This window comes from Eptesicus fuscus, chromosome 15, assembly GCF_027574615.1.
Source record: "Eptesicus fuscus isolate TK198812 chromosome 15, DD_ASM_mEF_20220401, whole genome shotgun sequence".
NCBI lineage: Eukaryota > Metazoa > Chordata > Mammalia > Chiroptera > Vespertilionidae > Eptesicus > Eptesicus fuscus.
The window spans coordinates 53,587,318-53,609,435 of record NC_072487.1 but is presented as its reverse complement, the minus strand read 5'-3'; the positions used below and the strand labels follow the sequence as shown (position 1 = coordinate 53,609,435).

General features: G+C 42.2%; 1 protein-coding gene across 3 annotated transcripts in view; it reads right to left on the bottom strand.

The window, feature by feature from the left end:
* The window catches only part of TGFBR1 (transforming growth factor beta receptor 1), a 51,213-nt gene extending 30,310 nt beyond the window's left edge, over window positions 1-20,903 (bottom strand). Inside the window, exon 1 of one of the 3 annotated variants that reach the window (XM_054726721.1) lies at window positions 20,714-20,903. In XM_054726721.1, the coding sequence (XP_054582696.1) occupies window positions 20,714-20,801 (88 nt within the window). In that variant the 5' untranslated portion in view covers window positions 20,802-20,903. Of the gene's footprint in view, window positions 1-18,849; window positions 18,888-20,713 lie in introns of those variants that run through there. The other 2 variants (XM_008141863.3, XM_054726722.1) reach the window with 2 other exon arrangements.
* Between the last annotated feature and the right edge of the window lie 1,215 nt (window positions 20,904-22,118).

Here is a 22,118-nt window from a genome sequence, read left to right as displayed (position 1 = left end):
CACCACTATTGGCAAAGGTGAAGGCAAAAGTTAGAATTATAACGAATCTTTTCAGGTACTAATGTTAACATTTGTTAGTCTATTTCTCCACTCCAGTTCTGAGTAATCTGCCTTTCCCCTCTTCTCTCTGCTCCCAATACCATGCCCCACCTCAAGGAGGCCTGTCCTCACTTCTCTTCTCCCTCTGGGGAAAGTATACCCTATAGGTCCTCTTCTTTTTAAAAAATACGCTGCATATTATCCAAAGAAACTGGAAACACTAATTCAAAAAAACTATATGCCTCTATTTTCACTGCAGCGTTATTTACAATAGTCAAGATTTGGAAGCAGCCCAGGTGCCCATCAGTAGATAGTAGATAAAGGAGTTATGGTACATTTACACCAATGAAATATTACTTGGCTATAAAAAGGAAGAAAAATTTACCCTTTGCGACGACAACATGGACGGGCCTGGAGAACATTAGGCTAAGTGAAATAAGCCAGTCAGAAAAACACAAGTGAAAGATGAGACAGAGGGCGGAAAACATGTTCCCTCCATCAGATCCTCCTCGCGAAGTCCTCTTTGCCCTCTCAAACCTGTCCTCAGCCCCTTTCTCTGTCTTCTGACTGCTCTTTCGACCCAGCAGATCATTCCTCTCCACGTGTCTCACTCCCGCTGCCCCCTTACAACCCTGCCACAGAATCCGCACCCCACGCTCTACCTCTGAGAATTCTAACCACCCGCCTTCCCCTGTGCTCTCCGCCTAATCTCTGCCCCCGTGACCGCCAGCAACTGAATTGACAGGTGGCTGGCCATTCCCTTCTCACTTTCTGATCTTCCTGAGAGCCCATATCCTGAGAACGTGAGCTCCAAAACAGCCTTTCCCATCTAACACTCATTCTCAGGCCACCCAAAGACTGCCTTCCGCAACAGCTTCTTCTATTCCCACGTCCATACTACCCCTGAGGGAGGCAGCAGGAACTGGGGGCATAGTCTGAGTCCACGTCCCATTCTCTATGTCCAGCCTCACAGATTGAGAGGCATCTCAGGTTTCTTTTTCCACTGACCTGACCACCTTTACTCCCCGACATATGCCGCAAACTTCAAAAAATAGATACAGGTCCACAAACCCCTCAAAAAGACCTCGTTAACCTGATCTTTAAGATCTTTAATAATAGAGACAATGAGACCCAAATCCAAAATCAAAAGCAAGATCAGGCCAAGGCTGAGGCCCAGTAGGAGGCCTTCCAGCTCCTAGCCACCGCTTTCAAACCCCAAACGAAGTGCCGGTCCTCCAACCGCGGTTAAGTCAGGGGCTAAGCCTCCTCCGGGCCCATGCTTCAAATGCAGCAAGGAAAGATACTAAGCCAAGTCCTGCTCAAACCCGAGACCCCAGCCTGAGCCCTTCCCAAGGTGCGGAAGGGAAGGCCACTGGAAATCAGACTGTAGCCTGGCCCCTCTGGGTCTGGCCTCAGCCAGTCCAGCATGGCCGCCCTCTAGATCCGGTTTGGAGCTCCCAGACCTCCTGGGACTGGCCACCGAAGAAGCTGCCCAGGCCCTAACAGGGCCCCACAGACTTACATCACCAGGACAGAGCCTCGGGTAACGACTGTGGTGGCAGGTAAGCCGATCTCCTTTTTAATTGACACTAGAGTCACTTATTCTGTCCTCCCCGAATTTGCTGGGACCCTTGTCCACTCCTCAGTCTCTATTATGGGGGTTGACGGATTAGTCTCACAGCCATTAGCCACCTCACGTCTACATTGCATCTTACTAAATTCCCCCAACTGATGAATGGAGTATGACATAACCTGCACCTGTGGCCTGGACATTCCTGAGCACCTAACCAGGCACCTTATATGGAATATACATTGAACCACCAATCAGCACCTGCCAAATACCCTAAGCTTTTGATTCCTAAGTACCTAAGTGCCTAATCATGTGTCTTTTATGAAACCACCAATCAGCGTGTGCCGAGTACCCTAAGCCCCATCCCTTCCCATTCCTCCCCTCAAAAGGCGTGTTCACCTCTGCACGAGCTGCTGTTCTCCCCTGTGAGACAGCCTGGCAGGGTCTTTCTCTAATAAAGCCTGTAGTCCTGGTTTTCGGCCCTCTGTCTCATCTTTCAACAAGTACCATATGTTTTCACTCATATGTGGAATTTAATGAACAAACTGAACAAACAAGCAAAATAGAGACAGACTCATTGATAGAGAGCAGGCAGACAGTTCTGATGGTGGTGGGTGTTAGTGGGGGTGGGGGTGAAGGAATGGAGCAAAAAAGAAAAAAAGAGAGAAAGAATTCATGGACACACAGACAACAGTGTGGTGATTGCAGGGGTGAGGGGTGGGTGGAGCTGGAAGAGGGTATAGGGGAGATAAATTGTGATGGGGGAAAAAACTCCCTCCAGCCACTGCCCTGGGTTTTGTTCCTCAAAGGACTCAGGGTTCTTCTCAACTCCACCCCCTTGGGGTTACCCTGCAGTGGCAATGTCAAAGGAAGCTGCACCATACAATGTGAAAGTAAATTCTCCAGTAGTCTAGATAACATTTCACTTCCAAATTTAGGGCCTGAAACAGAAATATGATTTATCCAGACATTACTCCAAAAAAATTTCGTTTACTTCTGCTACCTTTAAATCACTTAAGAAGCATTATTTAATTCAACAGACACTTCCATCTTGGAAGAATAGGGGACACTCTTAAATTCTCAATCACTTCTTTTTCCACAATACCTGCATTTTTAGTCTCCGAAGCTCCATGAATTAGCTGATAGAATGTTGACTGTCATCAGAGCAAAGCACACTAAGAATAGGCTGCCTAAATGGCAAGATGAGATTTAATAAGGGCAATTAATACAAAGGATTTCATTTAGGTTCAGTATCAAATAAACTGCACAAGTACAGGATAAAGATTTGCTTAGCAGATTTGGGGAATCTGTTTAACAACAGATTTTTTTAAAAGTCAACAGTATTTACTGTTAATTGTAGCCATGGTGATGGGGGAAACAGAGGGAGAACTGGGCACAAAATCTCACAAATGTCCAATATAATAAGTAATCAGTAAGTGTTGTTTGAATATCAATCTGCCATGTAAATATGAGTTAGAGATTCAAAGAATTAACTCAACCACGGCTAATCTGAAAGGTCTCTTAGCAGTGGATACAATCACCTCATTTTATAGATGGTGCAACTGAGTTAATTATCTTAACCCTATATATACTAAATCAGACCATGAGGTCAGGATGTGGTAAATTTTGTTTCATAAAAAATCATTTCCTAACTACAGCTCCTCCCTACAAAATGGAAATGGCTGCCTCAGAAAGTTATGACTTATCTGCCATTAGAGATATTTAAGCAGAATCTTAAAGACCAACAATGAGAGTTCAAGAAGTAAGGATGTCTCGCACTAAATGAAAGGTTTGTTTAAAACTCTACAATCCTTTAAATGGTAAGATTCTATTATTTTACAAGTTACATCAAATATTAAATCATCCATGTTTTCATGTTTTGACAAATTCAACTTAACATCTTCAAGGCACAACAATTACAGTAAAGCACCTCACTGTCTAATTGTTTACCTATTTCCATCATTAAACTGTGAACTTCAGTCAGGGGCTGGATTAATGCTTTATGCATTTCTGTATCCCTAGGCCTTGCATGCCAGGAGATCCAGTATGTGTTTCTTTCTTTTTTTAAAAATATATTTTTATTGATTTCAGAGAGGAAAGGGAGAGTGAGAGAGAAACATCAATGATGAAAAAGTATCATTGATCAGCTGCTTCTTGCACACCCCACACTGGGGATCAAGCCCGCAACCCAGGCATGTGTCCCCACTGGGAATCGAACCATGACCCCCTGGTTCATAGGTAGATGCTCAACCACTGTGCCATGCCAGCTGGGCCAGTATGTGTTTCTTGAATAAACATTCAGGAAATATCTCTTTAGTATGTTAGTTGTTGCTACCACCAAGGTCTTTATAAAATGGCCAAGCAAGCCTGGCCAGCGTGGGTCAGTGGTTGAACATAGACCCAGTAACCAAGAGATCGTGGTTTGATTCTGGTCAGGTGCATGCCCAGGTTGCGGTGTGATCCCCAGAAAGGGGTGTGCAGGAGGCAGCTGACTGATGTTTCTCTCTCACTGATGTTTCTCTCTCTCTCTCTATCCCTCTCCTTTCCTCTCTCTCTAAAAATCAATAAAAAACATATTAAAATGGCCAAGCAAGCACATTTGTTTTTTACCCTTTACTACCTTCATTTTTTTAAGTCCTTTTTCTATCTCTTAGTGCTCACCTTTCAACTTTCCAAATTCATACTTAGGTGCATCTCTCAAGCCCATATGATGTAAAATATCCCATTGTCCAGAATAACCTAGCTCACTCCATATAAATGGAGGGTGACCCAGCACTTTCAAAATTACAAATGAACATAACCTCTGACCCAGAAGGAATGTAGCCTATAGATATACTTGTACATGGATAAAGTGTTTTACACACATGGTTATTAATTTCCTAATGGTTTATACTAGATTGTTTTTTATCTTTCCTATGCATCTAATCTACCAATAGAACTGATAAAATAACATGATGTACCAATACAAAATGGAATACCATACAGCTACTAAAAAAACGATAATGTTTTCTATGTACTAATGTAGACTTTAGCCCCTTGAGATGTATTAAACCAAAGTACATAATGCAGAACAGTATATTTGTACTAAGGAAGGGAGGGAGGGAGGGAAAGAAGGGAAGGAAAGAGAAGGGGGGAAGGAAGGAAAAGAAATACACATTGGCTTGTACTTATTATAAAGTTATCTCCTGGAAGGACACAAAAGAAATAGTAACACTAGCTTCCTAGGAAGGGAACCGGATACCCAGAGGATAGGGGTATTTATTCAACAAATATTTATCACCTACTATGAGCCAGTCTCTGTCCTAGCACTGGCCAGAGAATTAGAGTAAACCTGCATACAACTCTAGGATATAACTTAAACAGTGTGCACATAAAACCATGAATGGTAGCTATTATTCCTTTTCTCCATTCATAGATACCTGTGCAGAGTTTTTTTGGCAATAAGACTTTTGGAACAGGGTTAGCCTAAGAACTTCATGGTAGTAGCATGAGAGGTACCTACAGGGAAGTAGATTTTCAGTTCCAAATTAACAAAGTGTTGGAACACATCCAGTGTGTACATTTATATGCAATAATCCTAACTAACAAAGAATCATAACTCATTAACCATAAAATGTTCATGCTGGAAGGAACCTAATAATTACCTGATCCTAATCCCTATTTTATAGACAAGGAAACAGAAATTTTCTACAAGTTCTCTATGAGTTACATCAACATAATCTAGACTTATTCTAAAAGCACAGAAAGAAAAAAATGGATTAGATAATCTCTGGTGATTTCCCCCAAGAAAGACAAGACAAAAGGACTCAATCCTTTCCCTTTGGGAAAGCAAGAGTGGCTATACATATAGTTGTGACTTGACTGCATAAATATTGAGGTCTACTAATAAACCTAAATGAAAGTGGCAGATCATTCTGGCCAGGGGAATGAAATAGAAAATGTGGTAAGAGAAGGAAGTAGTAACCACCCACCAGCTGCCTTTGAATTAAGGGCAAGAGGAGAGTTACATCTAGGCCAGCAAACAGCAAAAGAACTATGGGAGCCACAGTTGAAGAAATTAGCTGATGGGGCTATGCAATTAGTAATTTTAGAAGCAGAGAGCAAGGCCTGAACACCTTTTACCAGAAAAGAACAGTGTACATACCCTGTGTAGAAAGGAAGAATACACCTTTAGGGGGACAGAGATGATTAGGAGGAGATTCCTACTCTCAAGGAGTTCACAATATAGTGCAGAGAACAAACATGCCACTGATTAGGGGAAATGCAAAGGGAGATTTCTCTCAAAGATTAACCCTACACTGAGGCTTAAGAAAGCCTAAAGAAGAATGGGAGTTCATTCCAGGGAAATGATAGTCAAAAATATTGTACACAGATTCAGGAATAAGAGTTAGGCAGTTTAGGAAACTATAAATAGATCATATAATCATCTTGATGTAAGCAAAAAAAAAAACAAAAAACAAAAAAACCTCCACAAAACTTAACACCTATTCATGATAAAAACAAAAAAAGTAACCAGCTTTTCTTAAACCAGCAATAATTAGAAAACAAAAAATTCTAAAATATATAATTTACAAAAGCATCAAAAAATCCAATACGTAGGAATAACTCTACCAAGACATGTAAGACATTCACAGAGAAAGTTTCAAAGCATTCCTCAGCACTGCTATTTCCTGCTCCACAAAAGCAATTACACTTTCTACTCTTAATTGAGTCTCTTGGTGTTTAGCTTTATGTCATTCCCATCCCTTTGTAGGACAACGAAAAAAATTAACTGAATTTAGCCAAAAGAAGGATGATAGATATTGTCAGAAATCTCAGAGGCTTGGTGAACAACACATACAGTTAAATAAGCTTTCATTTTCTTGCCTTCCCTAGTCTGAAATGTTCATGTTCCTTGTCAAACAAGATGTCAAAGCAAGCAGTTCAATTCTGGTTGCAGTCACCTAGATCAGTGGTCGGCAAACTCATTAGTCAACAGAGCCAAATATCAACAGTACAACGATTGAAATTTCTTTTGAGAGCCGAAAACCAACTTCCGCGCATGGGCCACGAAGTTTCAATCGCACTGTACGTGCGCACCCACATGTGGTATTTTGTGGAAGAGCCATACTCAAGGGGCCAAAGAACCGCATGTGGCTGGCGAGCCGCAGTTTGCCGACCACTGACCTAGATGAACATAACTGAATTAAACCAAGCAAGGATATTAAAGCCCAGCCAAAACAAAGGGGCTTTAATAGCATTTTATAAAATTTCTAACCATTGAATCCATGGCCTCCCTTGGGGCATAAGTATGCAAGTATCTAGTGTTGTCTGAATTCCTTTCAAAGGAACATTTACCCTTTAAGGCTAAACCAGAGCTTGGGATGCTCTGTAACCAACCTAATAAAGTTTTCAAACCTCAGAATCTAGATGTACAGAGATAGCATTAGGAATATGGGTTTCAAATTGCTTATAGCATTGATGCTAGCATTCTGGTTATGAAAGAAAGCCTCTAGGGGGGTGAGGTTATTAAAAGATAAGAGTCTGCCAGGGCTTGATGTTACTTATCCTTCAGAGAATTGAAAATACAGCACAGAATTATGCAGCATATGTATATGCAGCATGGAATTATGGCATCTACACACAAGTCAATAATTACTAGGTCCTAGCTATGGCTTAGAATGTTTCATAAGTGACTATATCCATTTGCTCCATGAGACTTTTCCCCCCAATTTCAGGATCTCTAAGCTAAATTAGATGCAAACAGCCAGTCACTCAGAGCAGCTATTTCCTTAGGGCACACCATCTGCTTGCAACAAACACTAATTCTGAGACTGGTGGTCCTTAAAGAGTATCCCTTAAGGTTTCTACTTGACTCCTAAAAGCCAATTTATTAAAACTCTTCCCTCCTTCCCCTTCTCCCACCATAAGGCAAGGGAAGGCTGGATTTGACAAAGCTTAAATGACAAATAAGAAAGAGCAGAAAGGCCCTAGCTAAAAGATTAACTATATGGCCTTAAAAAAAAAGAAAAGAATTTGCCCTAACCAGTTTGGCTCAGTGGATAGAGTGTCGGCCTGCGGACTGAAGGGTCCCAGGTTCAATTCCGGGCAAGGGCATGTGCCTTGGTTGAGGGCACATCCCCGGTGTGTGTGTGTGTGTGTGTGTGTGTGTGTGTGTGTGTGTAGGAGGCAGCTGATCAATGTTTCTCTCATCGATGTTTCTAGCTCTCTATCCCTCTCCCTTCCTCTTTGTAAAAAATCAATAAATATATAAAAAAATAGAAAAATAAGAAGAGAACAAAATTAAAATTTACCACAGGAAAATAGAAAGCAAAGCAACAAAAAGAAAAATAAATTAGAGCATTTGTTCATGGGAACAGGATCTACAGTGCTAATTGGCTTGTTTGTTGTTGGGTTAGGGAATTTCAAATCTGCAATGCACAACTATCATTTGTAATTTTTTTTTTTTTAAGGCGAGAGAAAAGAAAGAAAAGGACAAGAAAAAGTCAAGGTAGACCTGGGGTTCTTACTCCCTCAAGAATGTCAAGGAAAGGCCCTAAAATGTGCACTCCCAAAGGCTCTGGCTCCAGGGTTATTTTACTTCCCTTGGCTGTAGCAAGTACTGCTGCTTTGTCTGTGTTTAGATCAGTAAAAGAAACACTCTGGGGTAAGGAGATTTTTTTCAATTACCCCCAACCCCAACATTTTATTATGAACATTTCAAACATTCAGAAAAAAATGACAGAACTGTGAACACCTATATACCTATCACCTACTTTCTATAAGTTACTATTTTGCTACATTAATAATATTGTCATTTATCCATCTATGCTTCCATCTGTTAGATGGTCTAACTTGACAGTATTCTTCCATAAATTTAGGCAATTTTCAAAAAATCACTTTCCCTAAAAGAGGTCTGAGTCAGAAAAGGGATGCTAAATGAAGTTCTAAAGTGAGGAGGAAGCCAGATTCCTGTTCAGTCATTAGCTGAACTATTATCCTGAAATGCCACATGACTTCTGAGCCCCAATTTCCTCACCTGTAAAAAAAAGTCAGATGATATGATAAACACAGTCCTCTGAGTTGGGTTTTTTTTTTTCTAATCTAAAAATTCTATGAAAAACTATCTTCTTCATAACAACTATCATTTACTTCATGTATTCTATGTGCCAGACATATGTCACAGTTTTATGTGCACATCTCATTTAATTTTTACAGGTCCCTTAAAATTTTTGAGATACCATATTCATGAAAACTATTAACTGTTTTTAGTAGCATGTAGCCACTCTCCATGCTCCTTTCTATATTTTCAGTACCCTTCACTAGCATCAATTTTACACTGCTTTGGTGGAACTAGATGGAACTAGCAATCAGAATTATATTTCCTCATTGACAAACATGAGCAAACTCTGGCCTCTGGTTTGTAATTTTTTCCAAATGGGAAATGAGATAAAAGAGCTAAAACTACTTTAACTTGTTTATTTGGGTAAAATAATTACATATAATTATTGTTTAAGAAAATCTACAATACACAATCTTGGTGTTTTTATTTAAATCTGTTGCAGATTAAATAACAAAATTAAAAATGTCAGTTTTCAACTGGAGAAAGTACTCAAATCAACAGCCATGTGCTAAACAAAGAGACTCAATTAGAGCACATTATGGTTCAATTTGGAAATGAATACATCAAGCAAAAAAAAAAAACAACCCAGAAACCCTCCATACATATATTGTGTGTGTGTGTTTGTACAGATTGAAAAGCCAGTTACTGCTTTTCCATCTCTATATTCCTCCTCAGGTTTAATTATCTCCTCCATGTTCAGTGCTCCCGAATATGTGTATAAGACTTCACTTCCATTATGAACAACAAATACATATCTATCAACAAGTGATTCTAAAAATCAAGTGAATTAAAAATCTGAGGAACAGAATAAACTGGTGAACATAATAGAATCAGAGGCATAGAATGGGAGTGGATTGATAATTCTCAGGGGGAAAGGGGTGTCTGTGTGGGGGGTATGAGAAGAGACTGGACAAAAATCATACACCTATGGATAAGGAGAACGGAGGGGAGGGAACCGGGTGATGGGGAGATATGGGGGAAAAAAGGAGAAACAATTGTAATAATCTGAACAATAAAGATTTACTTAAAAAAAAAAAAAAGACTTCACTTCCAGTAGAAAAAGCCATTTATTTGTTTTTGCTTTTTTCCATGGGAGCTATTTGTATTTTATTGCATATTTAAACATCTTATATTGTAGATGTAACAGGATGCCTGCACAAGGTGTCCTAGAACTATAAATATACACTATTATGTAACCAGTGAGGTTCACACCTAGGAAATCTAGATGGAAGGGTTATCCTGAAGCAAGTGAACAAAAATAAGGAGGTGCAGCCCAGCCAGCATGGCTCAGTGGTTGAGTGTTGACCCCTTCGATTCCCAGTCAGGGCACATGCCAACTGCGGGCTTGATCCCCAGAAGGATGGCTCTCTCTCTCTCTCTCTCTCTCTCTCTCTCTCTCTCTCTCTCTCTCTCTCCCCCCACCCCTCCCTTCTTCTCTGAAATCAATAAAAGTATATCTTAAAAAAAATGAGGAGGTTCAGCCCTGTTGGGTATAACAAGAATACACAGGAACAGGCCTAAAGTAGCTCAGTAACTGCAGAATAAGAAAAGAAAATGAATCCATACAAGTCATGGAGAGTGATAAACCCAAATTCTTCACTTTATTTCCCAATGCCCCTTATACAAAGACTTCTATAATAGATTCTGCTTAAGAGCAGAGAGAAACCTGATTTTCCCAATGAAATCAGCCTATTCCTAACTAAAGAGTGTCCTTCATGGTAACACATGTGGCTATCTTTTATTTAAATACTAGAGGCCAGATGCACGAAGATTTGTGCAAGAATGGGCCTTCATTCCCCTGGCTGCTGGCACTGCATTTGCTCTGGCCAGAGCCACCTTTCTGCCTTCTCACGCTGTCCAGAGGCCCGGAGTGGCTGGGGTGGTATGGCACGCCTGCGTTGCCCCGCCCAGCCCCCACCCGCTCAGTGCCTGTGTATGCAAATTAACCCACCATATTTGTTGGGTTAATTTGCATACTCACTCCTGGTTGGCTGGTGGGTGTCACAAAGGTATGGTCAATTTGCATCTTACTCTTTTATTAGTGTAGATTGGGGTTACTAAGGAAACTACATATGTAGGACCACTCTTTCTGAGTAAAGGAAGTCATCATTCCCAACATCCATTACCCACATAGGAGACAGCTCTTCAAACAAGAAACCCAAGCAAAGACACCCTCTAGACCTTGCTGTACTGTGCCTGTTTGCTGAAAGGTATACGTCTGGCTCTGTTCACCTTTGGTTGAAGTACCCAGATGATGTCTGCCAAATGGAGACAGGCCAAAAGATAAGGACATGAGGAAAATGTCTTTGTAAAGCAGGTTGATCAGTTTCATGTTGCTCTCTATTCATTATCCCCTCTAGCTTTTAGCAAAGCTTGATTTAAATGTTCCAGCCTTACATCAGCTGTTCTGTTGGCATTAGGTTAAGACTAGTGTGTTCATACTTGGATCAGAGCCTTAGAGTGGAGAAGAAAAATGGCAGCAGCAGCACTAAATTGAACCCTCAAATACGTGTTAAAGATGAAGTCTAAGAAAATAAGAATCAGGGCAGCCAGGTTCAGGAACCCTTACCACTTGGAGATTCTTCCTGAATTGCAACCTTCCTGTTTGGAGTTCCATATTACTAATTAAAGAAGATGGCAGCCTCCTCATGAATTCTCAGTAACAGGCAATGAGATCTATGTAAACTATCAGGTTCCCTTATTACTTTCACTGCTAGAAAACTCAGAGCTAAGCATTGTGCTCAACTTCAAAAGTTTTCTTCAGCTAAAAGGTATAGATAATTGTTCTCTTTCTTTTCCCTTTTTGCTGATTGGTTCTTATCTTTCTGATCATTAGTTTTGATCTTATGTTTTATTTCACGCTTCCTAAGTCCGGTTTTGAAAAATGGTCAAAGTATACAAGCCAATCTAGGAATAAGTAATAGAATGTCCAATATGAAGAAGTCAATCATATTACATTAAGCAAGTTACAAAATAGTGCTCATCTCTAAAGCCATAACTGCTAGGGAGGTTGAAAGCCTGTATACTGGCTAAAAACAATGAGCAAGGAAGCTTGGATTACAGATCCAAGAGTAGAAACAGAACTTGGAGTTAATTAATTCCAACCTCCTACCTAACACAAGAAATTCCTTCTACAACTTCTCAGACAGAAGGCAATCCAGCCTCTGCCCACTTTTTGACAGTTCCCACTGATAGAAAGTCCTTCCTTATTTAAGTGAAATCTGCCTCTCAGTCTACCAGTTAATCATAGTTCATTATTATAAATATATTTCTTCCAAAAGACAGTCCTTCAGTTATTTAAATATATAATAAGTCTCATTTATTAATTATTTACTGCTATCAGGCTATGTGCTAGGTCAGTGGTCGGCAAACCTCGGCTCGCGAGCCACATGCGGCTCTTTGGCCCCTTTGAGTGTGGCTCTTCCACAAAATACCATGTACCCTAATTAAGTTAATAACAATGTACCTACCTATATAGTTTAAGTTTAAAAAATTTGGCTCTCAAAAGAAATTTCAATCGTTGTACTGTTGATATCTGGCTCTGTTGACTAATGAGTTTGCCGACCACTGTGCTAGGTATTTTGTAAACACTGCACTATCTTCACAACTATCATTTAAGTTAAGTGTTATCCTCCTGTGAGAAGTGAGTTCCAGAGAGATACACTAATTAGAATCTAATTCCAGGCAAATATATGGGGGTTCTTATATCTACTACTATAAATAAAGATTTTATTAAATTTCTGGCAACCAAGTCACATGATTTGAATGCCTTCAAAACTGGAAGAAAAACAAGTAAAATCAATCCAAAGAGAAAAATAAAGATGGTCTAGAAATACAACTGCACCAATGTTTGGTCCATGAAGAAAAACAATAGCATGAAAAGCATTTAACAGGGAGCTCCAGAAGACGGTTTGAGGTTAGACCTATGAAATCACAACCACGACCTAAAGCAGTGGTATAAATGCAGGCTAGGAACCAGAGCAGATTCCTAAGAGGTCAATCCTATTACTGCAGAGAAAGCAGCACAAACTAAAGGCTAATTTCAGTACAACCAGAAGATCACAAATACTTCTAACTATATACTTCTTTGGTGTTGGGGGTGGAGGGCGGGCAGCAGCAGGGGCACAGCATGGACATGAAATCCAGGAGGGAAGTATATCACAGTGAAATGAACAAGGCTCCAGATCCAAGCTAGGAGTTTGGGGTCAAAATAAATACTAGTCCATTTAAGGTGGCAAAGAATGAGGTGGAAGGTGAAGGATGATAATCATTTCCTGACCTAAGATTCTCTCTCATTTCCAATTATGTTCCAGTCTTATATGTTTGCTGCCTGCTGAACAATCCCATTTGGCTATACTATCACCTCAACCTCAACATGCTCAAACTAGAATTCATTTCCCCATGATCTTTCTCTTGCCAAATTCCTTACTACTTAAAGGCATTATCCAGGAGTAAAAATCCTGGGGTCATTCTTTTTCTTTTTTTATTTCATGGAGTCCTTCTTAATTTTTATACTCCATTTTATAGCTAACAGGTATTGCCATTCAGCTAAAAGCACTCAGGCAAGAGAGCAGCAATGCAAAGGCACTATTATCAGCTCTTCCAAGTTCATTTTAAAATATCATAAAGCCATCCTTCCACTCTATTCCCATGCCATCATACCAATCTCCAAATCTCCTACACAGCCATCTTGCTGCATGTTCTCTATGGTACATTTAGACTTCTTTTTCTACTTTAAAACCATCTTCCTGATTTCAAGACTCATAATTCTCTGAACTCACCTTTTATGTGCTGAACTTTCTAAAATTCTTGAAACTAGCATGCTCCTTCTTCACACATATCATCCACAATAAACTCCATGCATCCTGCAAGGCATGAAGAACAAGCCCTACCATCTCTAAAAAGTAGTCCCTGTGGTTGCTAGTATTGAATCTGTATTCATATTTCCACAGCATGTTGTTTCTTGAAAGCAAGCCTGTTTCTTTTTCTATACTTCCCATGTGTTGATCACTACTAAAGATTTGCTGACTGAGATTAAATGAACCATTTCTTCTGAAGCTCTTCACCAACTTACAAACACTTTTATTAGTTTTGATAACTACTGAAAGAGACAGAATGATTAAAGAATGGTCTTATTATATTAATGCATGGGGGGTAGAATAAGCCAAAATATTAATCACAGATAGTGACAGTTTTTTTCTTTTCTCTAATTCAAATGTTCAGATCTATATTACTTTGAGAAGCAAGGAGTTTGCTACAAATCTGCATAAAACAATACAAACAGTGAGTGATCTGGACTCATCAGACAGATTCAAATTACCTAAAAATATAATGTCAAATAAAAACTGCAAGCATCTGAGTAACTTGCAGTTGCAAAGAGGCAAACTGTAATTAAGACAAGATAAAGCAAATTCTCATGGTTTTTAAAAAAAAAAAAAGAAAGAAAATCTTCCTGATTAAGAAGTAACCATAACAAGGTATCCTATATAATAAAGAGCTAATATGCTAATTAGACCAAACAGCAGAACAACCAGACAACCTTCTGGACAAAGCCGGAGCTGCGAGGGCCAGCCAAGGCTGTGAGAGCTGACCCCCTTGTACAAATTTCGTGCATCAGGCCTCTAGTTTACTATATATGAAAGCAGCATGATGTACAGAAGAGTACACACTCTGGAATACTCAAATGCAGGCTCCACCATTCACTATGACCTCAGTTTCCTGGTCTGTAAAATGAAAACAGAAGCTCTTCTATTTACAAACTTTCAGATACAAACAATGTTCCAATCTGAGCAGAATCCTGCCAACTCTGCTTACCCAGGTAGGTGGGGTTAATGGTAATGCACAATCACTTGAGTGTCTCAGTGGTTAGTCTAGCCATCTGTTTGATCTGAAGCAGTGTCCTCCTTTTATAAATGTATTCATAATTAAAAGATGAAAGACAAAATTTAACATTTTTGGATAATGTAAGAGAAGTGAAAAGAATCCTAGGTTAGAACAAATGTCATAAAAATCTAGTTATCTCCTGAGCACTGGTCATCTGGACCTAGGAACAAATAGACTTACAAAGTCTTGGAAATTAACTGGTACATAAGTAAGAAGCATTTGTACATTACACAGCCACCACACAGGGTTGTTTATGAGCATTAAATGACACAAGGCAGGTAGAATGCCTGGCACATTCTTATAATGTACACCAGATTGATAAAGTGGTGCAAGGACCACTGAACCTTCAAGAAGTGTCAAAGCAAGTAAAAAAAATTTTTTAAGTTATACATCATTCTTTATAATGTATAATCCTCTCAAATTGTCAAAATGAGAAAGCAGCTTTACAAAAGGCCAGATCTGATATATAAAATTAGACCCATAAAACCAAACTTATTTCAATCACTAGTGTTTGAGAAAGTGTTTATCTAAAGCAAAAAAAAAAAAAAAAAAAAGGCAAGTCAACCAGTTATAAGTTCATATCAAAAAGGGATAACCATAAGAAACCTACTGCATTATCTGAGCCAAAACCATACTGGATTTAATTCAGAGCAGCAGCACATCTTAATGTTTATGGAGCTGCTTGGATTTTATATTGAGAAAATTCAGTTTTAAAAAGGCATTAAATGTTATCCTAAGTATTAGCGTTAGGTTGGGTCAAGATATACCATACATTTTGAGAAGATTCCAAAAGTTTTCTTGAGCCAGTCCTATGGATCAAAGCATGAAAATCCCTGAGAAGTATGCCAGCATCTGCCCTCAATTCCAGAAGCAGGAAGCAAAGATGTGACCCAATCACATGATATCAAACCACAGTCCATCTGTTCTGAAAACTTGTATTATGTAAGACACCACCAAGAAAGAACAGTAAAAGCCATGCAGTTTGTCAACATGTGCAGAGAGCTCTGTGGTTTGAAGAGACACATTCTTTCTCACATCAAAAAGGCCATCCACAGGACAATGACATTTTAAAAACCCACTTCATTAGATAGACATAAGCATATCTGATACAATATAACAGTTCAAGAATGGTGTCAAGTTCAGGTAACTATTTTAACTAGGCCTAGAAGAACCTTTCAAAAAGGGCCCTATCCACAGGAACAAGATTTGTCTTCCTCTTGATTATTTCTATTATGTCAGTTCCCCATTTAATTTCAATAACAAAGTGAATCATCTAAAATTCTAAACCTGACCATGTACTGCAAAGCCTTTCAATTACATCCCATTTCAATTAAACTCAAAACTGTTTTACCATCTTCCAAAGAACGATAAGCCTGGTTTCTCAACCAATCAACGCTATACCAGGTCCTTTTATCAGCAATATAAAAAAAGAGACTGACCTTCTCTTGAAGACTTTATATCTTGCAATCATTCCCCCCTCCCTCTCACCTACAGAAGCCACTTTTCTTAAGTTCTCTGAAATTCAAGATAACTTCACTTAGGTAAGTCACCCTGTGGTAGGTAGTTAAACAGACATGAGCAGAGCAAGGACAATAGGCCAGGTAGAGAAGGTCACCAGGGCTGAAAACCCCAGCAACAGACAAACTGAGAAAACAAGGACCTACCCACAGGGTAACCTTTCCTCCCCTAGCATATTGCTGGTCATTTGGTTTAGACCCCCTGATCTTTGATATTACTGGCTATGTGGTTTGGACACTCCCGCACACTCAACACCTTTCCTCCCCTGGTATGTCACTAGTTATATGGCTCAGACCCTTAGATGGGGATGAACAAGGGGGCTGGAGAATAGTCCTTAAGCATTAAGCCCCCCAGGACAGTGAAGTTCTGACCAGCATCAAATACACCTAAAGCCTCAGTTGTGTTTCAGCTCCAGGCCCAGAAAAGCCAGACAATCAAAGCCATGGCTGACCTCAGCACCAGATGCACTGACTAATAACCCCCTGCCCTGGGGCCCACCAACCAGTGGAGGCCAGGACCCTGAAAGGATACACCTGGAAAGCTGATGGATATTCTATTGAGATCCTCTTCTGGGACCTCCCCTAAAATCTCCATCCTTAAAAGCCCTTAGGACAGAAGACCCAGCAAGCTCTCCTTCTCCCCTTTCCTCGTCTCTCTCCTCCCCCCTTCCCCAGCACACTGTCTTTACCTTCTCTCTCCTAAGTCACTTCTGTGACTTTCTAAATAAACTTTCTCTTATAGTTTGAGTCTTGGCTCTGAATTCTTTCTTAGCCAGAACTCAAGTACCAAGATTGCTGAACCTTGGTTGGGTCTGACTCCACCCACTGGTCTAACACCTGTTGCCATTTTCACTGCCAACAACTCCGTTAACCCTGATCCTCCCCACCACCATTCTGTGCCCCAAGTCATTCATATTTTAAAGTGCCATATAGAGCACAAGATTTGGAATCAGAAAATCAAAGTTCCTATCTTGGTTCTGCCCAACCCTGAGATGATCACCTTACCTCTCTCAGTCATGTTTTCCACCTATAAACTGAAGTGACTTCATGACTTTCACCAAGAGAATGCCTATTCCTGATGGGCATCCCATAATATTATTCTCCCTTACTTGCAATACCTTTCTGATTTGTTTCCAATCACATATTATAGAGGTTTTAGAATTGCAAAAAATAAAAAAAATAATAGTGTTATTCACAGTAAAGAATAAGAAACTTAACTCGAAAGAGTAACTTGTCAGCCAGTCAATAAAAGCTTTGGTTTCTGCATTGGGGTAGGCCCTGGGACAGTTGAGGGATACAGTTTGCAAAGACAGCTTAACACGCACCAAATCCCTCTTTCTGCCCACCTGAATTCTAGCCACCCTTCAAAGTCAGTTTAAGTCCTAAAGTGTCCAGGAAACCTCCCCCATCACTTCAGCTTACATTAATCATTTCCCTCTTTGAATTCTGATGCCTCTCTACTGGGAGTTATATTAAAAATATTTATCAACTGGCACCACAATGGTACTAAGCAATCAGAAAAGATATCTGACCAATCAAAACACACATGGCCAATGAGAATTGCTGGTTGAACATCAGTCCAATCTATTACTACCAATACCAAATAGCAACCTCAAACTCTAACATAACTTTCTCTTGATATTCATGATCTCATGAATTAGGAAAAGTAGATGTCATACCCATTTTCTGTTTAACTAGAGGTAAAGTTAGGACTAATAACCAAACCTAAGAACCAACTGCTTATTTCACCACATCATACGACTCATTCTGAATGCACATAGAATTACCAACTAATATTGCATAACTATTAATATAACAGTATATTACATGAATGCTCAGTCAAATGGAATGCATTTAATCAACAAGCATTTAAGTGGAACAGAATATAAAACACAGTGCTAGGTTCTGAGAGCATAAAGAAAATAAAAGGCATAACCTGGCCCTCTGATTACCTATAACATGTTCAAGAGTATAGTTAAATAGTACAGGATGGTAGAAACAGGCAACAAAATCTGAAGTGCTATATACAGTTCAGGGGAATAGAGAATAGGAAGGAAGTCAGCACTGAGAACTTCTCTCCTCACACTCCCAAAAGGGGCAAAATCAAGTATGTAATTTTGAAAAGGCTGAAAAGCCAGGAGCAGTAGGAAAACAGAAATCGCTGGAATTGAGGGTTTGCAATAGTGAGAAGTGTTGGATAATCAGAGATGGCCCTAATCATAAGCCTCAGGTGTTGGTCTAGTGCTGAATACAAATGGGAAATCTTGTAAAACCTTTGTAGGGATGACTGAGGATAATGAGCTCAGCAGTATCCTATAGAAAAGCCTAGAAGAGAGAAACACTGGAAAGCAACTAGATTTTGAGGGATGACACAGGCAGGAGGACTAAACTGATAGATGGATACAAAGATAGGAAGAGACATCCAACAGATACCAATATAAAGAAGAGTTGGTTTGGGGGCATGTTTGTAAAGAAAAAAGTTATGAATTGGTAGAAAGGAAACAAGCAGCACTCTCACATGATATACATGTAGACATATAGTGGTACTAAACTGTGTATTAGGGACAGGGAACCTTAGAGAAATCTATGTTGGAGATAGCATTAGCTGAGAAATACAAAACCGATACCCAGACAATAAGGAACTGTGAGCTCTTAAAAAGGAAACCAAGTTATAAACTTAGAAAAAGCGTTGAGCTTCTTCAGAATGTATGCAAGGATGGACGGAAACATCAACATACCCAACAAGGGCAGGCAGAACGGTAGTCTATACTTCAGTGCATTAGCATCCGAATCAGCTTTGTATTATATAATGTATGCCACCACCTGTAAACTCCTCCAGAGCCTGGACTAGGCAACGTTCTGTACATCAATTACTCCAATATTATTACTTGATTCCATGAAAACTTTGTGTGCTAAGTTAGGTGAAAAAGAATGAAGTGTTATTTGAGTTAGTAGTGGTGTGGACCTGTAATTTATGCTTGAGGAATAACTATATTGATTCTCCCACCTGTCCACCCATTTATCTTGCCCTCCTCCTCCTTAGACCAATGTCAAATATCGATTGTTTCCCCTAATGTAGGCCCAGTGAGAGGAGACTCCAGGAATGTATTAGGAGTCAGAAAGCCAATCTGATTTTCAAATGGTGAGGGCAAAATCTAAAAGTGAATAATAAAGCTTATGCTCATTAGAAGACTGAAAAAGACAAAAGGGCCAATTAGGTGTATGTATTAAAGTGTATAGGCGTAGGAAGCACTAAACCCCGGGTGCAAATCCTAACTCCAGCTCTTAGTAATTGAGTAAAAACAAAACCAAACAAAAAACACCTCTCCACACCGCAGTTTTACGTGTATAAAATGGGGCAAACGCTACTAGCCCTGAGGATTCAGTTAGGAGGATCAGATAATGTCCTTCGGTGTACTTTTTTATGCATCCACATCATAGGAAGCTCTTGGTAAACAGTAGCTATTGCTAATCATTGGCACCCTCAGTCCTGAGTTTTTGTTTCTGAAGACACCTGGTATTCAACTTCAGAAACAGAAGTGTGCTTTCGCTGTATTTTAGTTGCTAACACTAAGGCTCTATAATTTAGTTTTTTAGTATTTTAGTTTGAATGCTAACCAAGTTGTTCACATTCCTCGGTGGTAGGCAATGACCAGCAGCTACCCAGTCCTGATTTAATATTTTGGAAAACGGAGCGAACATTCCCCCCCCCCCCCCCCCCCCGCTTGAAAACCAGCTACACAGACGATTGATTCAAACTAACTGTCACTCAAGAAAAGGAACCTCACTAGCGATGTTCCTTCGAGGAAAGAAAAGCGTTTGATCAATTCCCAGAGCCATCCCCCATTCAAACGTCCCGAACCCCGCAGAGGGAACAAAAGTTCAAGTTTCTACGACGAAAACAATCTGTAGCCTTCTGATGACTGGGTTCACTCCAACGATTCCCAGGCGCACGGAAAGAAACAGTCCGCTCATGTTCGCGCCCCCCGCTCCGCACACAAAGCTTCGCAGCTCCCCTTCAAAGCCGCCGCTGGCTGGAGAGGCGGCCCCTCTCGGCGGGGTCGCCCTGCTGACCCCGGGGTCGCCACCACACGCCGCCCCCTCCGCCGCTCGGGGAAGCCGTGGAGGTGCAGGGCTCACTCCCCGCGCGGGAAGCCTGGCGACTCGGACCCCGATCCTGCCCCGGGAGCCTGGCGGGCCAACCCGCTCCGGGTGGGGCGCCCTGACGGAGGCCGGCCTCACACCCCTCTGCCCGCGCCCACTCGCTCCCCAGAGGGCAGTCCCCCATCTCAGACGGGCCGGACACAACACCTTCCCCGCGGGGCCGAGAGCGGGGTCGGCTGCCGGCCGCCAGGCACGTCCACCCGCGCTCGGACACACACCCCCGCCCCGCCTTCCCTCTCCGCCCGCGGCTCGCGTGGCGGCGGCCCGGCCAGGAAAGCCCGGCCCCTGCCCGGGCGCCGCCACCTGCGCCCCCGGCCCCGCGCCATGTTTGAGAAAGAGAAGGAGCGAGCCAGAGGCCGGGCCCGGCCCGCGCGCCCCGCCGCCGCCCGCTCGCCCGCCCCGCCGCCGCCGCCGCCGCCCGCCAGCCCCGCCGCTCACCCGTCGCCCCCGGGACCAGTGTCATTGCCGCCGCCGCCGCCAGCACGAGGAACAGCCAGGGACGCGGAGCAGCGACCGCTGCTTCCATGGTCCCGCCGTCACCGCCTGTGGCCCGGCCCGGCCCGGCCACTGCCTCGCCCGAGCAAGCCCGCCTCGCCCCACCTCCCCCGCCGCGGCGGCGGCCTGGCTCCGGCCCTTTGTAACTGCTCGGGGGCCGCGCGTCCATTGGCTGCTGGCTCCCGCCGACCCCGCCTCCCGGCCGTCTGCTAGCCGCTGAGCGGGACCCAGCCCGGAGCCCCGCCCGCGGGTCCTCGGGACAGCCAATCCGGAGCCGCGGGTGCCCGGCCGCTGGCCACGCCCCCAGGCTCCCCGGGAGCAGCGCTTCCAGAGACCCCTGCCCCAGCCAGAGCTGCTGCACGCTCGCTGGAGACCGAGTGGGGGCAGGGTCCACACTAGCCCGGGTCCTGCCAGCCCCACAGTCCAGGAGGGCCCAGGCTGAACGATGGGTGTGTCTGGGTGTGAGTCACTTTCGGAAAAAGAAAAAGGCTGTGGTCACTTGGACGCTCTTTTCTTCTAGCCTCCTCTAGGAACCTAAGATCTGGTACTGACCCCAAAACGTCGCCGACCCCATTCACAGTCCTACACTTCTAGTCTCCAACGCATTCACCCAGATCCGCAGTATCGGGCAGACTTCAACTTCCCTCCGCAGATCCAAGCCTCTGCTTTCAACATTCCTCCTAAGATCCTCCCTCAGTGCCCTTCATAGATGACTCAGTCCCCTGACTCCCGCTGTCATCTTCTACCCCCCAACCTAGGCACCCCCTTCCCCCAAGTTTCAGGTCCAGCAAGTCCCCAAATCTTGGCCTCATATTCCAGCCTCAGACTTCAGATCCTGAGCTAAGACATATCCCTATAGCCTCCCGCCTCCCTCCGGAACTCAGAGGAGTCCCAGAACGGGACTCCAAACCACACACCTTCCCTCTCACCCCTTTCTGACTCAGGAAAGGGAAGGTGTCCACCTTCACCTCCCAAATAGGAGGATTCCCCTTCTTAGCACGCTGCGCCCCTGGGGCGGAAGGGAAGCATTCATTACTTTGAGCTGTCTCTGACAAGCCTGCACAATAATTCTGAGGTGTCACTAGAAACCCAAATAAACTCGACTACGTTTTCATTCTGAATTTCTAATTGACTGTGAGGCTGTGAGGCGCTCCACCCACCTTCCCTCTGGGACGCCAAAATGAGCTCCAGATTTGTAATTCTTCCTGTAAGACTAGTCCTCTGTTCAGACACAAACAACAGCCTAGGAAGCTGTAACATAGAACAGAGGACATTTTTTTTCCACAGAACCTTTTAAGGAGAAAACTATTTTCTGTATGATTTGAACATGGAATGAAATAAACCTTGG